Below are 23,523 nucleotides of genomic sequence, written 5' to 3'. Positions count from 1 at the left end.
TGTGCTCAAGTTATGCAGACCCCAGCTGCAGTTCAGTTGATGACCACTAGGTTACACTAGAACACCACAGAAAACATACAGTAAAGGAGGCAACAACATGGAGACCTGAGTTCAGCAGTGATTTGATAAACTATCAGCATACTAATGCATCGTAAACTTCTAACTGTTAATAATGGATCTGAAGGACAACTCAAGGAAAATGTCAGCAGGAAGTAATTGTAAGACCTAAATTCTTATCTGATTTATTATGAGCCTATTATTTTTTCAGGGAAGGCACCCTAGGTGTATACGGTAATTTTTTAAACTAATAGATACCACCATGGAACTTTATTTTTTACATCACAAGTTTTCTGAAATTGTATGTTTCAATTTTGCAAATGAGGCATTATCTAATTAAGAAGGCACTTTTTTGCATACATTTCCAGAATATACATCTCAACCTAATTAAACAACTAACTTTTTATTCTATACTATACTTTTTATTTTATATGTTTTCATTCCAGTGCTCTAAAGGAAGACGTGTTATGGAAGCAAACAAGCCCCAAAATGTCAAAATTTAGCAATGTATGAAAAACCTACATTTTCACCTGGGGTGTCTTGCCTTAAATGTTTAAAATTTAAAGTTGGCCCTTTTATCTTAAGACATCGTGACATATCACAGTAGTAAAATCACATGTGTAAATAATGACATCAATAATGGCTGAGTTCCGATCAGCTGGCTCAGTTTTAGGCGTGTACACTCTGGCTCACTGTCACCTTGTCAAAGCTTACTGGGACACTTTCATCACAAAATATAATTAGTAGCATCGGTGCTTTCACTACTTTAGCAAGGCCGACTTGAAAACGTTTGTAGTCTCACCTATTCCTCTTGTACAACAGAAATGAGTACCGTAAAAAAGCAGAATATTTCAGTTTAATCAGTGTTTCAATGCTAGCAGAACAGCAGTAACCCTCTGCATGATTCAGGGGTAAATAAAAACAACAGCACCTTAATGATGATGTCCACATTGATTCTAGAGTGATTTGATTTGAAGTTAGAAAAGCTTGCTTTGTGTTTGAAAAGAAAACAGTAGTGTGGTATCAATAAAACCTGAGATAAGACTTATTCACACAAACACCTCGACCAAACTTCATTCTGCTGCAGCATTAAATAAACTGCTTCCACATCCAATTCCCATTTAGGATCTAACAAATGGAAGCAGCAGATCACTACATGTAGAATAGGGGGTTACTGTCTTTTTGGGTTTAGGGGAGTCTTGCAGGTTTGAGTGAGTGCAGTAGCATGTGTGTGTGTGTGTGTGTGTGTGTGTGTGTGTGTGTGTGTGTGTGTGTGTGTGTGTGTGTGTGTGTGTGTGTGTGTGTGTGGATTGACAGAGAGTGATGGGGACAGTCAGGACAGCAGCTGAGGAGAAAAAGGCCTTGAACGTTCCTGGGACTGAGCGGGATCAGGACAGAGGAGGAAGAGGTTTTAGCAGAGAGGCAGGGGAGGAGGAGGGTTACAGCTTCAGAGGAGAGAGACTGGAGACACGGGGCTTAGAAGTTGGCAGAGTTTGGTATTCGTGACTGTGGGGCTCAGTCAGCAGGAGTTATAGTCCCTCTGAGACCTCAGACTGTTTAATTCACTTCTATATAAATGGCAGAATTCATTGCGTGCATTTTGGGGTTGAAGACGTGCATTTTTAGTGTGTGTTCTGGTTGTTAAACCTTGTATAAATATCTGCAGTGCATTGAAAAGATGCACACATTTAATTAGATTTATCACATATATTGCATACTGAAGGCTGAAGAGGAGAAAATTGAATGCTCAGTGCGGTGATAACAGAGCACTGCATTGTAATACAATCAATAGCCTGTGTGAATAATGCATCGGCCGCCCCATCACATTATGCATTGCTGATGTCAAACTTATGATTCATTCTTGTCCGTTTGTCAATTTACAGAAACTCCGGCACAGGCGATGCATCGATTTAATTTTCTAGCTCATTTTGATCAAGCTGCTTATTATTCTGATGTGGGGTCAGCAGGGACGCCTTTTGCTAGGATTACATGTTTATCATGCAAGTAATAACAAACAAAAATGTGATTAAGTTACTTTTTCTTAGTGCACGTTGGTGTGTGTGTGTGTGTGTGGGGGTGTATACAGTATGTATGTTCTCATACCCTCCAGTGAGATACAGCAAGCATCAAAGAGCCAATTTGGAAAGCTGCTGCGCTTCATACACATCACTGTGTTACATCTTCACTCACAGTGGTTCAGATACATGAGTTTGATTATATATCAGGGATGATTCTTTTATATCAGCCACCAATGTGATTGAAGTTCCTCTCAGCAGCTGAGCGCAATTAAAACATGTCCTATTATAAACAAAAGCAAAAATAAGAGGATCTGCCTACATTTATATAATAACTGCCATATAAAAACTGCCAGAGAAATGTGTAAAATTGAATGGTTAACCCTTATAAACCCAAAATGTTGAGTTCATGTCATATTGGACTTCCTGTTGTTCCAGACTGCTGAGTGCAGACGTATTAATCCAACCACCTGGTGATAAAACGTAGGTTGTGTGTGAATGTTTCTCAGGCTCAGTTATCTTTGTTGGCTTTATGAAGTGTTTCAAGACAAATATATCCAGAAAATCACCAAAGTCAGGAGCAAAACATGTTAAAAATGTTATGTTTATGAATTTCGGAAAGAGCCAGGCGCCCACGTTTCCGTTTTGTGTTGATTTTAAGAGATTATTTTGGATCAAGATGTTCTGATGAGTAAAACCCTGAAGCAGTGAAAAGCTTATCCTTCTTGTAAAAAAAACCTGAATGTGGTAAAGAAACACCAAGTAGAAAAGTAGATAAACAAGACTGCATTAATATAGAAGTGAAATCACAATAAGCAAAAACGCTATCAGTTAATCATTGGATTAGGTCTATGATTAATCATAATTACCCATGACATGTCGGAAACAGTAAAAACAGTCCTCAAGTCACTTGTTTTTGTCCGACCTATGGTCCAAAATTCAAAAGTATTCAGTCGTCATTGATGGAAATGAGAGTAAAGCAGCAAATTCTCAAATTTAAGAAGCTGCAAACGAAAAATGTTTGATGTTTTTGCTTGATATATGAATTGTACATTTCTCAGAATTGTCGATTTTGTGGACGAATCAAATAACTGAATAAGAGTTTCAGCACTAAAGAAAAATATTGGCAGTCATGTAATGGTTTGGTTGCATTGCATAGGACATGTTTTAATCATTTTTGTTTTTTAACTGTCCTCGATTTGGTTTCATACCTTATATTTTTATTTTACTGGGTAGACACTGTAGGCAAGAGAGCAGGTTTAGTTTCAACACTGGGATTGGGGACATGTGAAATGTGGGAGTTGGGGGTCCTCCACCAGAACATTTTGAGCATCAAACACTTAATTTCCTGCATTCTGCTGAATTTTTACGTGCCGATTTTTGCTTTTTTTCTGCATCAAATTATAGTGTATATATCTTTAAATTTCTCAAAATAAACGTCTTTACTGGGGAGACAAACACACATTTTCTAAATATTGGTTGCCCCATGTGCCCCCCTTGAAATCTACACCTTAGGGTGTAAATATACTGAAAGTTATACTGCAGGCGTCAGTCTGCAAAAACCTAAATGACTCCATAATTAGAGTCTGTACGAAGCAATGTGTTGCTCCTGTGCAGGTATGCATTGCTGTCAAAATTAAACAACCTGTTATTTACTATTTGTCATCATGCAGTCTTTTGAATCTTTGCGATGCATTATCAATGGTTCAGCATTGTTTCAGAATCTTAAAACATTGACTGCATGTGTGTATATTTAGGGGGCAACACCATCTGTCAAAAACCAGACCAAACAATAACAGCAAGATGAGGAATGTACTGGAAACGTGCACCCATGTCACTTCCTCCCTTTATATCCTCGTCTTTACCGCTATTGCTTTCCCACCTGAGGCTCCACTTGCATTGACTCGGGGTGACAAACCGGCACAGGCATCACTGTAAATGCATCCTGTCTGATTATGTATTTTTGTGTTATGCAGTGAACGTGACCTCCTTTTAAATGACTGGAATATTAAAGAGTAAACAGAAACTACAGAGCCCGGATGGAGACGCCAGCAGGCAGCTGCTCCTCTCTCTGTTTTATCATCACACATCGAAATATAAATAAGCAGAAAAACCTGACAGAAGTCGCTCAAACTGAAAGAAAACACATGCTCGCGCACACAAAGGAGGCTTTTGAACTTTTTTGTAGGTGTAGCCTTTTTTCACAACATTAGAGAGGAACTCTGACTTTTTATAATTTTAACAGTGTGAACTCATATGGATAATTCACACTCGCTGGCTTTGATCTGCACTGCCTCTTTTTAGTCTCGGCTTGCTCTTTTTCCACCTTCTGTATGTTTATACATGGTGTGTGTGTGTGTATACCTGTGAGTGTGTGTGTGTGTGTGTGTGTGTGTGTGTGTGTGCAGCACATCTTAAAACCAGAGTAAATAGTAGAACACGTAGCAACTGTCTTTATTGAACACCAGCATTTTAGAAGGTAGGGATTTAACATATATATAGTTGAAAGCCTACAAGAAAAGTAATTTAAATATTTATATATATCTTTACAAATGTTCATGAGCGAGTCAGAGTCAGCTTGTGTCGGCTAAACTTGCGATCTGGGGAGTGTACAAAGATAGACATGCACAGGGAAGAGGGACGACGGCAACCGCAAGAGTCACCATTTACAAAATGGCTGAGTTGGACCCTTTTCTCTCTTTCTCTCTCTCTCTCTCTCTCTCTCTCTCTCTCTGCATCTCTCCCACACACACATACACAAAAATACACAACAGTGTGGCTTTCCCCAGGCAGCGACGTCAGTCTCACATCCAGCCAACATGGTTAAACACACTGTTTTCTATGGCACTGATTGTATGGTGTAAAAATTAAGTAAGTCTGCTTGGTGGGGGTTCAAGTGCTCTCACAAGTATAGGTGTATGTGTGTGAGTGTGTGCATGTATAAGGGTTGGGGTTGGGGTACTTTTTTAGATTTTTTTTAATAAAAAATTGGCCAAAAATATAAGGAGAAGGACATAATTTCAATTTAGTTGACTGAGGCTTTAAGCAATATTAGAAGTTTGTTTGGTATGACTGAGATTTATCTTGATATTTTAATTCAAAATACATTAAATGAAGCTTCAGAGGGAAAAAAATGTTCCAGTTTTTGTAATATTGCAGAAAATCTACACCTGAATTAGCTGGATTGGGGTCAAATTGCCCAAAACTTGTGTGTGTGATGTGCGCATGTCCATGTTTACTTCCTTTTTCAGATTTGATAAATAAACAAACGTCTTGGATGAGTCACAGCTGTCTCCATGGCGAGGCTCCTCTTAGCCATGACACACACACACATACACATACGTACGTACGTACACGCTCACACACCTAAACAGAATGTTTCACGCGCAGATCAAATGTCTTGTTTGGGACACTTCTGGTTAGTGTTACATTTCAACATAAGATAAATAAATAACAATAAATATGAATTGTCCCAAAGAAGACTCATTAATGCACAGGAGTTAACAAATCCTTTCTGAGAGTGCATTCATACACGCATACACACACACACACACTCCTAAATGCAGCGCTCCAAGGCACGGGGACCGTGTGGGTGTGGGCTACTCAGTCTTTTCTGTTTTCCCGTCTTTGCTCTGGGGCTCGGCTGTTTTCCGGAGCTGCGTCTTTTCCGAGCTGTTGTTAATCTGTTGGTCGGTGGGTCCGCTTGTCTTCCCGCTTGAGTTTTTGTCCAGGTAGTTGAGCATCTCACTCAGGACCGTCTGGAAGGTGCTGAGAGCTGCGCAGACCGCCGGCGTGCCAAACCCGTGAGTGATCAGACTGTTAGGGAGGCAGAGACAACCATCAGAACGGTGACAAACCTTTGTTTCATTCAGGTGCAAAAAGAAGAAAGAAATCAGTGGTAGAGTTTGGGTTTGTAAGGCAGACTGGCTTACTGAAGTACTGCAGATTTCGTTTTCTTTCCTCACATTGCTCACCTGCCGAGAGAATCTCTCCTTTCCCTGCATTATGGAGCTTCTAATCCTCCTAAAAGAGTGTCTTTAGTCGGGCTAACTCCTGTCAGAGCAGAGTTTTAATGTTCTGTGATGTTCTAAATGCTGTTTCAACCCTCTTTCTACAATAATTTAGGAAGAAACACTGAATAATACAACTGCTTTAGCAAATTCTAGGCCTGAATATTGTCATTTTTACACATCCATTAGTCATTCAGCATAAAACTAGCAACCACTGAAAATCGTGTTTAAGTAATTTTTCCAGCAAAATGACTAAATATTCCCTCATTCTACCTTCTCATTTGTGAGGATTTGCTGTTTTTCTTTGTCTAATGTGATTGTAAACTGTATTTTTAGGTTTAGAACTTTTGATCAGACAAAACAAGACATTTGAAGACTTCATTTTTGGGCTTTTAGAAATCGTGATGTGCATTTTTCTGACATTTTATAGACTAAATAGTGAATCCAGAAAAGTAATCCCTCTTTGCAGCAGCATACTATCACACAACATACAGTGGCTGTTTGGGTCTTCAAAATCCGATGTAGTGGAGGGTATAAGCAGGTACACTAGGTATACCTCTTTGTCTGCCTCTTTGTATTACACCCACCCATCAACCACAAAAACATAAGAATGTCTCAGAGAGAATATCCACTTCCTCCTCAGTAACCTACCCATCAACCGAGTACACCCACCACATCATTTACCACTACAGCACTGCAAGGCATTTAAAATGATCAACAGTCAGTTCTATTTTAATTTTATAAAACAAGATTTACCATACCTTTTTAATTTATTTCTTTTTCATTTTCTGAAAGTACTATAAAACAAAGTTTATCCCACAATTTTTGGGGGACATTCAATAAAATCAAACATAAATAAAGATGGTGAAGTTTACATGGAGAGCTTAAGTAAGTGAAAGAACATTGTACAAATGAACTATTTGTTTCAGTGTAAAAAAGTTAGTGTCCTGACTTCCTTGAATTTTCAAGTTGACAATTTAAAGACAAATTGAATCATAACAAAATCACCTCAACTTGTCTTATAATTTAGTCAACTTAAAATTTATGAGTCTTAGTTATCTTAGTGGTATATTTATGTTGATTTCTTACTAGCTCTCGTTTTTGTGATGACAAAGATATATAGATAAGACAGTAATATTAAAATTTTGGGGGGGTTTGGCTGGGGCACTGAACATGCTAGGTCCAGGACTGATAACAACAGAGAATATCTGAGGTAAGATGGCCATAAAATAGGGTTTTAGAATCAGTTTTATAATATGATACTGGTTTGTCCACCCTGTAAAATCCTCAGGCAGGTTCTCGCAGAGCTAAATGTCAGGTCACCTCTCAGCTCAGACCTTTAAGCTGCCAGAAGGATGCTGCTGTTCAATCTGTCAACCGAATTCACATCTTATTTCTCTGCCCGGCGCTCTGCAGTACATCTCCCTTTGGAGGTTTGACAAAACTGTGTATATTCTGCGACGGATGACGCCATAGATGTGACATTTCTGCTAACAAGCCGCCGTTCCCTCCTCCTCTGTCATTTGTGCCAAATAACAAACTGCACTAACAAACTGCACAGCTGCATCGTTGGAAAATGGCAAAGCGGTCAGAGCCAAAACAGAGAGCAGCCGGGCTCTGCAAGAAAACTGTCTGCACTCGGTAGTTTCAATTGGTTAGAGTGACTCCAGATTGGAGACATTGTTAAAAAAATTGTCTGTTAGCTCTCTGTAAAGAGCATGTGTGTGTTACCTGAAGTGTGTGAGGTGTCTCTGGATGTCCAGGTCCAGGATGGGGGTCGGTCTGGAGGAGCCCAGAGGAGAGCGATCTTGGCTCAATAAGTCCTGGAACTCCTTACAGATTTGCCTGGTGGACAGAAGGAGGGAGGGAATGAGGGTTTACCATCTGTCTCCAACACAACCGTCGCAATTTGGGTCTTTTTTTTTCTCTCTCTCTCCTTGCACCCATCCTCATCATTTTTGGATCAACCTACACATAAATTCCTCCCAAGAAACAATTGAAGGGCATGCAGGAGTGAGACAAGCTCAATGTCAATCCAAAAATGAGCAAAACACTTGACACACAACATGACACCAAAAAAGTCTTGGTTTTCAGCATTTGTCCACGTTGTCTTTTTGTATTTTATTCAGTGTGGAAACCAGTGTTTGGATGACTTTATCAGGGAAAGAAAATCCAACTTAGCTGGAAAAGAGTGGGAGCTGTTTTCCCTCAGCACACCCAGCACTCAATGTGCAATAGTCAGATATACTGTAAATGGAGCTTATACTGTTATATAAACAAAGTTTTTAAGTAAAATATTTTTTTTTATCTAAATTCAAATGCAGTAGATGCTCTATGCATGAAAAGAGTGTGTGGTTGAGAGTGGGAGGCTGTCCTGTCTCACAGCAACACCTTTTCCCTACTATGCATGAAGTTTATAGTCTTATATAATCTTTTTGTTCACCAGTCATCCCTAAACCTTTATTACATTTTCTTTGCTGTCTTTACTCTCACATAGCCAATACAAACACACATTTTGTTGTTGTTTAACGTGTTGGTTAAAGCATGTCTCTTAACAAGACATTCCCCCAAGATGAGCAGTGGGGTGAAGTTAGGAATTGGGACTGAAATTAGGACTGTGAAGTGGCAGTAAATGTGATCACAAGGAGTTAAGTGAGAGCAAAATCAAAATCAAATTGGATTTAAAATCAGTTTCTCGACCCAACTAAAGTTTAATGTGATTTTCACCTAAACTTATACACCTATAGACATATTCAAACATCATTCTGGACGTTTTGAGCTTTTTAAATCTCTGAAAAACAGGAGAATTTCAGAATGAAAGACTCTGTATCTTGTAGAGATGCTACAAGAAAAGCTCTGATCCGTTTCAGTGTGTCTGTGCTATTTTATTCATGTGCGTATGAGTATTTTTTGTATTCTCACTTTGTAGCCAGGACCATTTTCTTGCGCGCGCTGGTCTCTTTCGGCTCACTGTGCTGCCTCGCCAAATGTTCCCCCACTGCCTTACTGGGAAACTCTGTCTCGCAGGTGTAGCCAAAGTCCCTCGCCAGGTGGAGCGCCTCACCTGAGCACGAAAGCAAGGAAAAGACTGATGAAACAAGCGCTAAAAGGATAAATAAGAAAACAAAAATGCAGAAATTTTTGTCAAAGTTTTTGGAAAGTATTTTGGACAAACATCGCTTACCTTCCACCAGGGAGGTGAGCAGTGTGACGTTGGCAGCTTTCCTTCGTCCTGCGGGCAGGTTGAGGCCTAGACGGTCTAATTTCTCACGAAGACACCGGCCTCCGTTCTTGGACTTTGCTCTGTGGAAAAGTCAATTTATTTATTTTTTATATCACACATTTCACATCATCACACTATAACATGTTATAAGACACAAAAACTTGGATAACATATCATCATCGTCACTGATGTTTTCCATCGAAATTAAAACAAAATACAAAAAAATAATAAAAATCTGACATCATTATTCTACAAATCACCATGTGTTTAATTAAGTCTTGAAAGTAAGGCGTAAGGATGGAAGAATATAGATTAGCTTTGATTTGACAAAGGCATGAAATTAGGCATAATATCAAAGAGTTTAAAATTAAAACACGTCAACTTGCTACATACTAAATACGCTTTTGTTATGCGTAGATATGGCTACATGTCCCCTTGAGTTTCCTCTGTCATGGTTTGAGCATTTGTCACTTTCTATACTACAAGTAAGAAGTTCTATTTTGGAAACCAGAGGACCAGTGGTCCCTGTCATTTCTTTATCTTTTTATGTGAAATTTTAAAACCATATGCGCTTACTTCCATAGATCCTTTTGGGATATTTTGATTGAAATTACTGAGGGATTTCTATCATTCTGTAACAAACTAGTGTCCAAACAAACAGAGGCACCTGCACAGTGAAACTTCAGTTAAACTTCTAAACAGTGAGTGTGATTTTTGGTACATGTGAAAACACATTCATGTTTTCATCTGTTAGAGTAAATGTCTGTGTTGTTGTTGCTATTTATTCTATTGCAGACGAGGATCAACACCTCTATTTGCACTTTTTTTTTTTTTTTTTACTTTGTTGATGCCTCATCTTGTAGGACCAGCCATATTCTCTCTCCCCCCCCCCCCCCCTTCCCTTTCTCTGCACCTCATCAATAATACAGTGCTGGCAACTCTTGCTTTCCTCTGGTTCCTCTGATCCTGGCATGCTTTGGCCTGGTCTCGCCTCCCTCTGGCTCCCTGGGCATGGCGGCACGTGCAGCCCCGGCCCTCGTTCGCCTACAATAGTCTTTGTGGGCGCTACTGTATATGCTCTGTTTCATCTGAGGGCTACAAAGACTCAGGCAGTGCTCTCCAATGTTCACCAGCCAGATTCATGCTTTAAAAAACTGTGTTTTCACTTTTAAAATCCCTCTCTGTCACACTCTTCTCTTCAATAATATTTTGTTAGGAGATATACAAGGGGAGGACAAAATAACAGGATCATTTTCTTTTTTAATTCAAATATAATCCAAAAAAAACAGCCCTGCAGTAAATCCACATTGGCCGCGACTTTGTCTACAAGTTGTTGATTTGTGAGGCTAAATTTGACTCTGTTGTATTGTTTTTCACACTTTCACTTATACACTTACATAATTTTATTGTTATATAACCCTGTTGATCAATGGTTTGAAAGTTTTGTCTTCTACAAGCATTGGCATAGATTTCAAGGGTGATGCAGGGGCCCTTTTCAGGTAGAGGACCCCTAAACCCTCAATTCCAAATTTGCCCCTTTCCATATTAAATCAAAACCAACAGCCCTTGCCTACATGTTTTTTGTCAAATAATTGAGTGACAGGTAGATTTTTAGGGAGAAACTTTAGGTCTAACTAGAGCTCTGGAAATAATCTGGCGATTTGATACGTATCACGATACAGGGACAGTTCAATATATTGCAATATATTGAGATACTGTAAACAAGGTGATGTTATCTGATTTTTATATTTCAAATCTAATATAGGAAAATTATCAAAGTATAAACAACACACCATCATGTGCATAAAATCTGCGTAAAAAGTTGACTTTTTTATTCAGGCAGAACAGTGGGATCTGCTTCTGTATTTATCATATTCCTGGCAACATGCCAGCAAAATGTTGTTATGTTGGAGTGGAAGTAGGGCTGCACAGTGAATTTATATTATTATTGAAGTTGCAGTATAGCCAAGTGTAATGTCTGAATTGCAGGAGCTACACAATTTTTGATAAAGGTAAAATCTGTCAGAGCATTGTGGTGCTACAAAGATGGTCTATTCCAGATGTCGTGGGAACATGTTTGTTTGGTACACATCCTAGCAAAAAATCACATCACTATCATTTTTTATATATTTTTTTTTCAGTGAAAATGAAATTCTAAAATGACCATTCCCACTCAAATCATGACACATATCCATTGGTATAGTGGTAGTACATAAATTCTTTGTACAGCTATTCAATGACAAAAAGGCATTGATTGACTGAGTTGATGAGGTGGGTTCACTAACAGGTAGATGGGTCGGTTACAGAAGAAGAAGTGGACATAGTCTCCTATATATTCCAATGGCCTTTTGGCTGATGAAGAAAAAAAAAAAGAAAAAGAAAGTGGGTATACCCTGTACACCTGCATATACATGTCTATCAGTCAAAATAATCACAATGTGACTTTTTTTTTTTTTTTTTTTTTTTGTGCATATTGTGCCAGCCAAAGTTGAGTCAAATAGCCAAAGATAGGTTACAACGCTAAAGGATCTTGTCAGGGGGTTTAAAAACAACAAACATAAACTCAGCCACAAACATTTTTTCTGTATTGATTTATATATATATATATATATATATATATATATATATATATATATATATATATATATATATATATATATATATATATATATATATTTTTGAGAATTGAGACAGTATATCAGAATATATATATATATATATATATATATATATAATATTTTTGAGAATTGAGACAGTATCCCAAAACGTAATGTTGTGATACTAAATTACATCACAAATTTTTGGACACCTCTAGGTCTAAGTTCCTCTAAATTGTCAACAACTATAGTTTTTGCAGGTGCAATGGTTCTACATGGAGCCATAATGCTGCAATAAGATGAGATGAAATGTAAACATTTACTATGTCAGCACTGCAGAACTAAAAGAACTAAAGGACTAAGCCAAATTGCTTGAATCACTGTAGTAACATTTAAGTCCCATTGAGACATCTAGATTAGATTTCACTTGCAATGAACCCTTGTTTTGCAGCAGTGTGTGGTCAGATTTCTGACCTTGTGTGTGTGTTTTTGTACTGACCTGCGCAGTATGCCACCCAGTAGGGAGGCATTGAGGCACTCTGGTGGGGACAGTCTTCTTTTCACCTCGGCAATGGTGACTTTGTACTTTGAGGTGGAGCTAAGCAGTGAAAGGCGGCCCGGTACCGAGCAGAACAGATCTGTAGGATTCACCACACACGTCCCCCCTGCACACAAATTCAACACAGGTGTTTACAATAAGGTTCAGTGTGGATGAACAGCAGTACCACAAAGAACAGTTAACAAGATCCAGGGTTAATATAGTCCAGCGCAACCCATATCGCACATGGTTCCCAATCAGGGTTTCTGGGGTGGATATCTGGTGATTTTGGAGCATTTATTTTGACGACTGCCATATCCAGGAGGCTCCTGTGATCAGTAACTTTGGGTTAAAGTAGAATTCCAAGTGGAATAAAAAAATGCAGATACTATTCTGGAATGTGCGGCTCCAGCCACTTCACAGTTGTAGCAAATGAAATACTTAAATCTTCAGATTTTAGCTGCTGTTTATGGCTGTGCATTGTGTATAAATATGGAGGCAGTTAGTGCATCGAGAGAAGTTTGATGTTTCAATGCCAACGTGGTGGAAGTGAACATCCAGTATACCTGGATCTTTGTTGTTGGTAAATTGTTTTTACCCTTAATCAGTTGAATCGGTATTACTAAATAAGTGCAGAGATGTTATTGGCATTATTCAGCTAAATATTTATAAAAAGCTAATAATAATGCTGCCTGCAAAATTTCGCTGAAACATTCAAGTTTCTGTCTACACAAGGGTTGCCCAAAAATACAACAAACATTATGATTTGTGCCAAATGTGCCAAAAAATGGGTCAACATTCCTGTTAAATGATGTTTTGACCTATCATTAGACGCTGCAGTAGTACACACAAGTACAACAGGTTCAAAGTACATTTCACTGTTAATTTATTAAAGTGAATGCTAAACAAATGTAGCAAAAGGTTTCAGATCTGATGGATTGCTCCATGGTCATTTCCTTAATGGTTCCACTGTTGTGCTGCGTTATTTCAGCTTCATGTTGGTCTGTTTGTTGACACAAAGCATCATTAGAGAACAATTTTGCCAATTATGTATTCACTCGTACATGAGCTGAAACACAACAGTGTTTGTATGTTATAATAACACACAGCCAGTTATCCAGCACAGCTACATGTCAGCCTTCACAACAGCAAACCAAAGGGACCGCAGATTTACTGTTGCATGAAAAACCTGTATACTTCTTAAGATAAGCTATTTAAAATCATATTATGATCATAATTTGAAAAAAAAGAAAGAAATAAGGATAAAAATGGATTTTTGTCTTACTACAAAAAAGGTGGCATTTTGGAGATAGGTGGTTATATAGGACAACTACAAAGATAATAATAGGTTGCATCTTTAATTTGTGTAAACAGAAATGTGGACTGTGTAACAATTTTAAGAAATATATATAAATAGTAAGTTTGACAATTAAATAATAAAATAATACAACCGTAACCACTGTTTCATTGGTGTTGAGTGCATGACAACAACCATTTAAATTTCTGTTCCTTTAATATACTTACAGAATCATTGCAAAATACTAGTCTTGCATGATCTACATAATAATAATAATAGAATTAAGTTGACTATATTTGCAGATTAGTTTTAACGCACAAAATATTAAAGTCTTGCTTGATATACATAATAATATAATGCAAAAAAACCACTTCATTTTTTAAAAGTTTTTTTTTTTTAACAGCAAAGGGGGATATATTAGAAAAATAGAAAAGGAGAATAAGAAGAAAAAGAAAAAGAATGTATTTTACTCAGTTGAAGAGCTAGACAAGGAGTGAATGTATGCAATGTGAAAGGTGCTCCTTTGTTTCTCTCTCATTTTGTTATGAATTCTGCATATCTGAGAGTATGCTGTATTTACAAAAGTAACAGCTCTTTTCTCTGTTTTTGTGTAGGTGTTTTCAGTTCCATAGTGAATGTATCCAATTAAAATAAATTCTGACCTTGAAAAGCCTCGACTCATAGTCAAAAAAAGGAACTAATGCATCATAGCATAAATGTGTCCTCAAGCCTGAGGAGGAGGGTGGCTTTAGCTATGTATAACTTGTATAACTACTTCTTATTTTTAAGAATCACATATCAGGAAAAGATACGAGTAATAAAATAACAACATATATGAGCAAAGATACAGTCTCCTGTCTGGGTGCAATAATGTGTCAGTGCAGCCAGTGTGCAGTATTTACAGTGAGTGAAAATGTCCAAGTCCAAAAATGCTCATCACTGAAGCTTTCCTACTTGTGTGATATCAAAACTAATTGATTAGACTTGATATTTTCATATAAAATATCTTTTGTCATTTGCAGTATGTTAATCCACATTTTTGTTTACACTGCTTCAAATACTTGCCTCAACACAAATTAAGGATGCAGCCTATTTTGATCTTTACACATGAAATGTCCATGTCCACAATGTCACCTTTTCAAGAGCTAAGAAAAACAACCGTGTTTTCAGCTTTGTGATGATACATTTTTCAGTCAATCTAATGCATTTTAAATGGCTTGTGTATCTTAAAAAGTAGAATTGTTTTGACGGAACAAATAAGTCCTTTAGTTTATCTGACAAAAAAAGACCAAAAAAACCCCCATGTTTTTTTCAGTGGAAGTCTGACTTGTTCACAGCCTTTATATCCTTGTACACTTTTCACAGTTACAGCTGTACACATAATATATGTTTAAATATTATTTTAATCAAAACTTAAACCAGAAAAGATTGTGACTATAAATGCACACTCATTGCATAAAAACACATAGGACGAAGTATCTCCAATCTGGACAGATCAATGTGTTTTGCTCAGCACTTCATCAGACTCTTTCCCAGTAGTTAAATATTAGATTTTCTCTATGTACATATTCTGCTTCAGCTCAATATTTGTCTGTATATAAGACAAATCTGCTGAAATCTACAACAAAACCTCTCTCTAATCACCTTCCACCAACCACTGCGTTGATTTCATTGTGTACTGGAGGCTCCTGAATGTGTGAATAAATGATTGTGGTTGTGATAGTGAAGGCTCTTTCACATTATTAATTGCATCTGAATCAGTGTTGCTGGCTCCTCCTGGAATATATCGACCGCTCTGAGTAGGCCTATTATTATTAAACTTTCACTTGAACTAACGTCCCAAGCAACTGAAACGCAAGGTTTCTGTCTGATGTACTGTAGGCTATATTCTATTATTCATCTGCCTCATTATCAAATCTAACAGCAGGGTGTGTCGCTTTGTTATTAGGGCCGTGCTGGATATGATGGAATGAAGAAAAGGATGCCATTTAGGCCGCATAGAACAACGCTGCAGGCGAAGATTGGATGCGCACGCCAATCTTTTTCAGGGCAATGTGGACAATTTGGCCACCGACTCAGTTTCATATATGAGCAACCTATATTTTTGCTCTAAGAATCTATTATTCACAATCAGCAGAAATGTGCCAGTTTCGTCAAATTTCTGTGGCCGTGGGAAGCCAGTTAGACCTGCAGCTTCAAAAGCATGTCACCCAGGTTCAGCACCATGGACAGCGGCTCCCACCTTTCATTTCAGCACCTGGACAGCGACTCGTGCCCACAGCACAACTGTGACATCATAATGGTGTGCTAACAAAAGCCTGTTGTACTCCAGCGGGCAGCACTTTGTACCAGGCAGTATGGGACTTGTATTTCACTCCGGCTGTCAAAAATGGACGCTTGCAGGTCGAGGGAATCGATTGATACTATTGGTTCAGCTTGAACTCATGTGTGTGTGCGCGCGCGTGTGTGTGTGCGTGTGTGGGGTGCGCGCGTGTGAAGTCCGGCTCGTGTGTGTGTGTGTGTGTGTGTGTGTGTGTCTATATGTGACACAAACCCTGCAGACCTGTCTGTCAGACTCACGCGCTCTGACAGGGGCGCGCGTCTCTGAAAGCCGCGGGTTCACATCATATTAATTCCCCTAAAAATGTTTTGATTCAAAGTAGTTTGTATTTTATGTTGCCAAGGGCAATCGAAAAGAGCTATTGCCGGTAGTGCAGTCAGTGGAGCGCGCGGGCCCAGAGGCGATAACGGTATTTAAGCAACGGAGAGTAGCCTCGGGCTGCGGCGCGAGCGGCGGGCGGGATCACACGCGGAATCAAGCGCCTTTTACGAGTTTGCCACGAAAATTAAAGAAAAAGAGACACGGGCCAAATGTCATTCTCCTCATATTTTAACAACAATGTTTATAGCTCCTAAAAAAAGCCCGCCAATGTCTTGACAGAAAAGAGGGAGGCGCGTGCACGGACTGTAGTGGCGGGGGCGCGCGCCTGACAGATCAGCTTGATCTGTGAGGCTGCTGTTAGAGCTGAACTGGAAAAGGGATAGCAGGGTGATTAAAAACACAGACGACTCCTCCTAAGTAGGATCCGCGTTTCTTGAGTGATTTTCTTTTGAAAAAGGTTATGTGAATATTCATGCCGCCAAAGCCGCAGTCAGAAAGAACAACATTAATATGATCTCGGCTGAATCCGGGGCCCCGCTCGGCATTAGCATATCAAAGCGTCCGCCCGAGGCGAGAGAAGCTATCGATACGGGAGCGGGAGGTAAAGCAAAGATTATTGGTTGTGATGGTTGCAGCGGCTGAGCTCAGGGCCAAATTCGGCGCACCATTAACCGAAAGTGATAGCGAAGGGATTCCCGCGTCAATCCGAGAGAAAAGCCCCAACACCTAGGCAGAGCTGATGAAAAATTAAACCCGAGACACAGCCTTCCTTCTCTCTGTATGGAAAACTACACATAGTCCCGCCTAAGAAAAAACCACAGGCTTTGATGGACCTAAAGCAGATCCACAGCGTGTTAAAACCCAGACTCTTGAGGAAATTGGCTGGCCTCATATGTGTTGATGCAGGCCGAAACCACATCCACATCTTCCCCCTCAAGAGTCAACCTGAGCCGCAGCCTTTAAAGGCTGGGATTAATTCCACTGCTTCTGATTAAACATACAAGAAACAGCAATTACTGCACTCGAGAAACATAAATATTCCTGTGATATGGTTTACATTACAGCCCACAGATAAATACATAAAAGAAAAATAATAATAAAATAAAAAAGTATTTGCCCAGAAGCAATCAAATGGGCACTTAGCTGCTAAAACATTAGACCATAGATTGCCTATTTAGTTTCAAGTATTTTTTAATAGCCTATATGAACGTTATTTTGTGTTTGCATAATAGAATGAAATTGAACTTATTAATTTACAATAGACAGAGCCTATTATTTTTATGCGATTAGAGTGTTAAAATAAGCCTATAGCTTTTTAAAATATAAATTATAGTCTTATTATTATTAGTCTGTAAAATTGTTTTTTTATATAGGCTATAATTTCGAATAAAAAAAGTTGTTGTATATATAACAAGGCTTTCCCTTGTAATAGTATGCGTAATTTCCTATTTAATTGTATTACAGGTGACAGATAAGATCATCAATAGCAGTGTTTGGGGATTATTTCGAATTTATGATCTTGAAACAAGCATGAATATTACATTAAAATAGTGTGTTTATTGAATGGAAACAAAGTTGTCGGTCTACATTTAAAATGTAGTCTAGAGGTTTGACTTCAAACAGGAAGTGTTATACGTCAAATGCATATTTGAGTCCGAACTATAGTAGGTATATATCATCAAATCGCTCCCATATTAATTCATGACTTTGTTTACATTTTAATTTCCTGGGGGAAAAAAACAAATAAAACAAAGAAAAAAGAAAGTGGTAAAAAAGAAAGCCCGTATGTGTTGAGTGACAGTCCATTTCATACTGTAAATAGGAAGCAGCGTCTGTGCGCGTGTACAGTATGTTAGTGTTTAAATAGGCGAGAAAACGGGGCCGTTCCTGCTGTAACATGTTGACAGCAGACAAGAGAGCAGTGTTCCGCCTGTTTGTCTGTCTGCTCGCTGTCTTGTCGTGTCGAGCCGTGAGTTGTTCACGGCCTCCGGTATACAACAATAGAGAGAGAAAATAAACGGGGGCCTTACCTCTCCGGATGACGCCCCCTTGGCCGTTCAGCACGAGCCCACACTGCGCTTCCACGGAGCCCTGCGGAGACACGCACTCATTAGGACGAGCAGGCAGGTGAAATCACTTCACCCAGATTTTTTTTCCCTTTTACTGCTGAGGCACAGTTTACTAAGCTGTCAGGCTGCAGGAACACTTGAAATTAATGACGTTGCTTTCGTTTTTCTGGGGTGCTGTGATGCTTTGAAGGACATCCATTTACCATCATAATCATCTCTAAAATATAGGCTACAGAGAGAAATTAAACTAAGACCATAAAGTGAATGCATTTGCAAATAAAGACAACAGTATATTGGAACATACACTGACTGATAATAGTAGCATTATTGCTGGTGTAGAGCATCCTGGGGTTCCTACTAAGAGTGTAATATGAGACTTTCACAGACCGATAATGGTCTGAGAAAATATCACGGTGTTTCTGTATCATGGTATAACATCATTATTATTATTATTATTATTATTATTATTATTATTATTATCAGTTTTAGAGACCCTTAAAGGAATGAAAACCGATATTTTGTTTTTATTATAACTGACACATTTTTTCAAATTTAAAGTAATACAAGAAGTCTCCTATATGAAAATAAATAAAATAAAAGTGACATTCTTTAAAATAAGCCTTATAGGCAACAGAGAGAAATTAAACTACAAGATCATGAAATCAATGCATCTACAAATAATCTGCATATTGAAATATAGTATACATTAACTGACATTAGTAGCATCCTTGCTGATCTGGAGCAAAATGGTATGAGACACAGTACGATAAACGTCTCAGAAAAAAATTGTGTTGTCACTGTATTGCAGTATAACAGAATTATCAATATTGCAATCAGTTTGAGTGACCCTTAAAGGAATAAAAAGTTAAGTTTTTTGGGGTTTAAAGGTTTGACTATTACAATTGAAAACAATATTTCAAAATAAAAGCATTTATAAAAAGTCTCCCTTTTTAAAAATCAACCAAAAGTGAGATTTTTCTGTCCAGTTGCATTTTTTTCAGTACCGTAAAACAAACATGATAACCATGAATTTTCATACCACTTATATCTTGAAGCTGAAACCATATGGCTGCAACCCTAGTTCCTACCTCTTCATTCAATTCATTCAATTCTAGTTTCTTAGAATTTGCCTTGTGTCCTTTTAAAACGCATCAATTCTGACTAAATGTCATGCTGTTAAATTTTAATAATTTTAGAAGCAATCAGTTATGGAAGTTAGAATTACACAAGAAAAACATTATATAAAAAATAGGCCTCAAGAGTGTGTAGCAGAATTAGAAAGTACCTCAGGTGTAATCATCTTATGACCCCTCACATGTATCTTGTGACCCCTTTGATGGGACCCCGACCCTTAGGTTGGGAACCACTGCATACATATAACTTAGATTACAGTAAAGTTTGCCAATAAGAGCTCAAACAGTTCACCTTCCAGCTCCCAAACACTGGCCCTGTTGCACGCCCTTTGAACAATATTCTGGTGGTGGAAGCCTTTTTGTTAGAAAGTGTACGTCACTTAGCAGGCTTTGAGTAAAATTGAGGGCACAGTAAAAATAAAGGATGCATCTCACGGCTCGCCCAGAAACGAGCTTAATTTGAAAGGCTTCAGGCGATAAGCGAGGACAGCACAGCTCGTCCAGACTGAGCAATGAGCACAAGTGTCCAGAGTTTGTTTTCAGCCACCAACCTGTTGGGGATCACTCACACAACAAGCAGTCTTATATGGGGACCTGTATGTATGGAAACCTGTTACCGCCGCCATTTTGGTCCAGATCACACTCGCGTGCTATCAACAATGTCATCAAAAAAGGAGAACACGCGCTTTTCATTCAGAAAACACTTAATCCCCCGTGCGAGCCTCGAGGCCCTGGCCCACGCAGAAGCCCTGATTAAAATAAAGTAGGAGAAAAGGAGCTTGTTGTAGTTCTTTCTTAACCAGCTCCTGCTCTGTTTCTTTTCTTCTATTCCGAAGCTAAAGTGATTATAAAATCAATATACAAAACGCAGAGGTCTTGCATGAATTAGCTTAGTGACGGGAGAAAGGTGTGGCAGCTGCTTTTGTTCAGCATGAAAATCTCTTTAACGCGCTCAAAGATGCGACCGGGCTGCACGAGACCATAGGCGCATCTGTTCCCGTTCATACATCCGCCTCGCGCGAGCTCAGGTTCACGAGCCGTTTCTTTCTTTTTCTCAATAAAGGGTCAAACCTGCGCTCTTTTCAAGTGCCAGCAGCTTGAGAAAATATAGTATTAGCTTTAACAAAGATGAGAGCTTATAGCTTTGAAAAATAAAATAAAATAAAAAATAGGCAACGTGACTCACTGACACAATTAATTTTAGCATTTTAACAACAAGTTTTATAGGTTACAATAAATAGTATATTGTCACTATTACGGAATTCACTTAATTAAATTACACGCAACAAACGCTTAAAAATACGTTAAAGAGCAATAAAAATCATATTTAAAAAATAATGCAGACGCAACTATAATTTGCTGCAATGGGACAGTTAATGTTATTTTAATTTAATTTAATTTAACACATACCCAGGCTATACTTCCACATTTGAATAAAATAATATCATTAAAAGAAAACTGAACCAAAATTTATAAAAGATAATAAATGTTGATTATTAATCGCTAAAGTAATACCTCTGCTATTGTTTTTATAGATACTGTTTAAACACTATAAACATTAGGATACTTGCAGCGTATTTAGCGTAATGACATCTAAAATCTGTCAATAAAAGCGTCTCATTATCGAGCTGAACTTGAGTGGAGATGGTAAATAGTTAACGTGACTGAAATTATGTGTCGCTGCGTTAAATTGTGTTTAACCAGAGACGTGTTTTTAAGCAGCTCAGATGTCGCTGCATAAGTAACAAAGTTGATTGACGTTAAGTCGGTAATTGGATAAACTACGGTGCTTTATGGCGCTCGAGCCGGGCATTGTGCCCTGAACCCCGATCCGTTAATCCGCCCTTTACCGGAGAATAGAGCAACCAGCGGCTTTTCTTTGCCTCAGCAGACAGCCGGACACACACACACACACACACACACACACACACACACACACACACACACACACACACACACACACACCGTGCGAATCCCGTTTTTCATCTCGACCATTTCTTTACATCGAAAAGAATTATGTAAAATATGGGTCACGTGTGTTTCTGGGAAAATAAAAGGGCGGATTTCACAATAGGATTGTATAGACTGCCAGTCAATTAACCTTTTAGAAACAGGCCCGGCTTTCAGGGCGCCGAGTGGACTTGACATTTACTTAGCCTGTTGTACAGTCACGTTTGGTTTGGCAACAAAATTATCTCAAGATGATATTCCAATATAATTTACTCCAAAGTAGGACAGAGTCAGTGGGCATAACCTACAGGCCAAGTGTAGCAGAGCCCTGTCAGTGTCATAGACAACAAACAGATGAAGCAGACAGGCAGACAGACAGACATCTGGCGCTGTCTTTCTGTTCAATATTTTTGGAATTGCTGTGTTACAATAGGGGGGAGGAGGGGGGGTTCAATAGTAGGCCAGTGGGGCAAGGATGGGCCTTGTTGCAGCTATAAGGGTCTGTTTTAGTATCATTAGGGAGCAGTTTTAATAAACAAGAAGGAGAATAAAGGGGGTGCTAAAAGGGCCTTGAGGTGATGGAGACAGTGAGTGAAGGGGCCGCCGGTACCTGCAGGTCGTCCGACGCGGATGAAGGGAGCCCCAGGCCGGCGGCGGGCAGCAGCCTCTGGTCCGGGTGATGCATACCGACGCCGTAGGCCTGGGAGCCGTGTGACGTCATCAGCGACAGGTCATGGCGCCGGTAAGCGTCGAGGCAGCCGAGCTCGCGCCGCTGCTGCTCGTCCAGGCAGGAGGACTTGAGGGCCGAGCGCGCATTGTGCAGGTTGATGAAGTCTGCGGGCTCTCCATGGTGGATCTGCTGGTAGTACTGGCCCGAGTGCAGCGAGTTGAGCCCGTAGGCCTCCGGGGCCACGGCCGGGTGGGAGTGCTGGAACTCGTAGTGGAAGGACTGGTGGTGGAGGGGTGTGTACTGGTGGTTGGCCGAGAAATAGGGCGAGGCGAACTCCGTCCCCGCCGGCGCCGGGTAGGTGAGCGGGGAAGAGGAGGAGTAGGCGACCGAGGAGTTGGCCACGGATTCCAGGCAGCCGAGCTGCATGAGCCGGTAGCTGTTTGATCCGTCGTGACGTATCTACAAGATAATAAAGAGACGGGGAAATATATGAGCCGTGTCATTTAGCATCAGCCGGTGTCTCCTCTCTCTGCCTCCCAAACACACTCAAAAACACAACTCACACTCAAAGCGTTTTTTTCCTCCACACTTTAAACCACCTGAAGGAGATGTCATTTCCACACGCCCGGGAGGGGAACGAACGCACGGCAACAGGAGCCATCGGTATTTTTTCCCTCCCTTTGGCATGCCTGTCACTCTCCTTGCAGCGTTTTAAAAGGCGTGCTGTTATATATTATTATTATTACCGAGCTGCTGGCAAATTTACTGTCCCAGCCCTCTCGCTCAGTCTGGATGGGAGGTAAGCAGAGTGAGACACAGCGGAGTGTTCCGCCCTAAAATGTTCTAATCACACAGTTACCGGCTCACACACGAGCCTCATTTGCTTCCACACACTAATAAAAAGCCCCGTTTTTACCGGCAGCTGCACTGAGATGCACGACACATCTCTCCTTCCATGCATATTATTTTTTATCCATGCGTAATGATAGCTTAAATTCCAGTTAGATACTTTATTCAGGCTTGAGATGTCTCCTAACCAAACAACATTAATTCTACAAAGCTTCTGTAATTTCATAAATTAAAAGATGTTAAGTAAATATATCAGCCTACCTCTGCGTCGTGGACAAGTCCGGGGAAGGTCGCTGACATTGTGCTTTCTCCAAAGTAACCCGTTTTTTTCTCCGTTCTCCGGCCCGATCGAATAATAATAAAAATGCGTTAAAATCCTCAAAAAGCGAGAGAAATGGAAAAGTCCCCCCTCGCGCGCTCTCGGTAACGGCAGAAAGCTGGCGGAACGCGAGC

The 23,523-nt window shown here is 39.5% G+C and overlaps 1 protein-coding gene across 1 annotated transcript; it reads right to left on the bottom strand.

The window, feature by feature from the left end:
* Positions 1-5,671: 5,671 nt before the first annotated feature.
* On the bottom strand, positions 5,672-23,370 carry tfap2d (transcription factor AP-2 delta (activating enhancer binding protein 2 delta)). The gene is made up of 8 exons (XM_042504074.1): positions 23,332-23,370; positions 22,162-22,680; positions 18,430-18,490; positions 12,402-12,567; positions 9,267-9,385; positions 9,005-9,146; positions 7,814-7,927; positions 5,672-5,888 (listed from the first exon to the last, which is right to left on the bottom strand). Exons 1-8 carry the CDS (start codon positions 23,368-23,370, stop codon positions 5,672-5,674), a joined length of 1,377 nt encoding a protein of 458 aa, XP_042360008.1.
* Positions 23,371-23,523: the final 153 nt, after the last annotated feature.

Source organism: Plectropomus leopardus, chromosome 16 (assembly GCF_008729295.1).
Source record: "Plectropomus leopardus isolate mb chromosome 16, YSFRI_Pleo_2.0, whole genome shotgun sequence".
Classification (NCBI taxonomy): domain Eukaryota; kingdom Metazoa; phylum Chordata; class Actinopteri; order Perciformes; family Serranidae; genus Plectropomus; species Plectropomus leopardus.
Note: the sequence above shows the minus strand (reverse complement) of the source record. Positions and strands in the feature narration are given on the sequence as shown.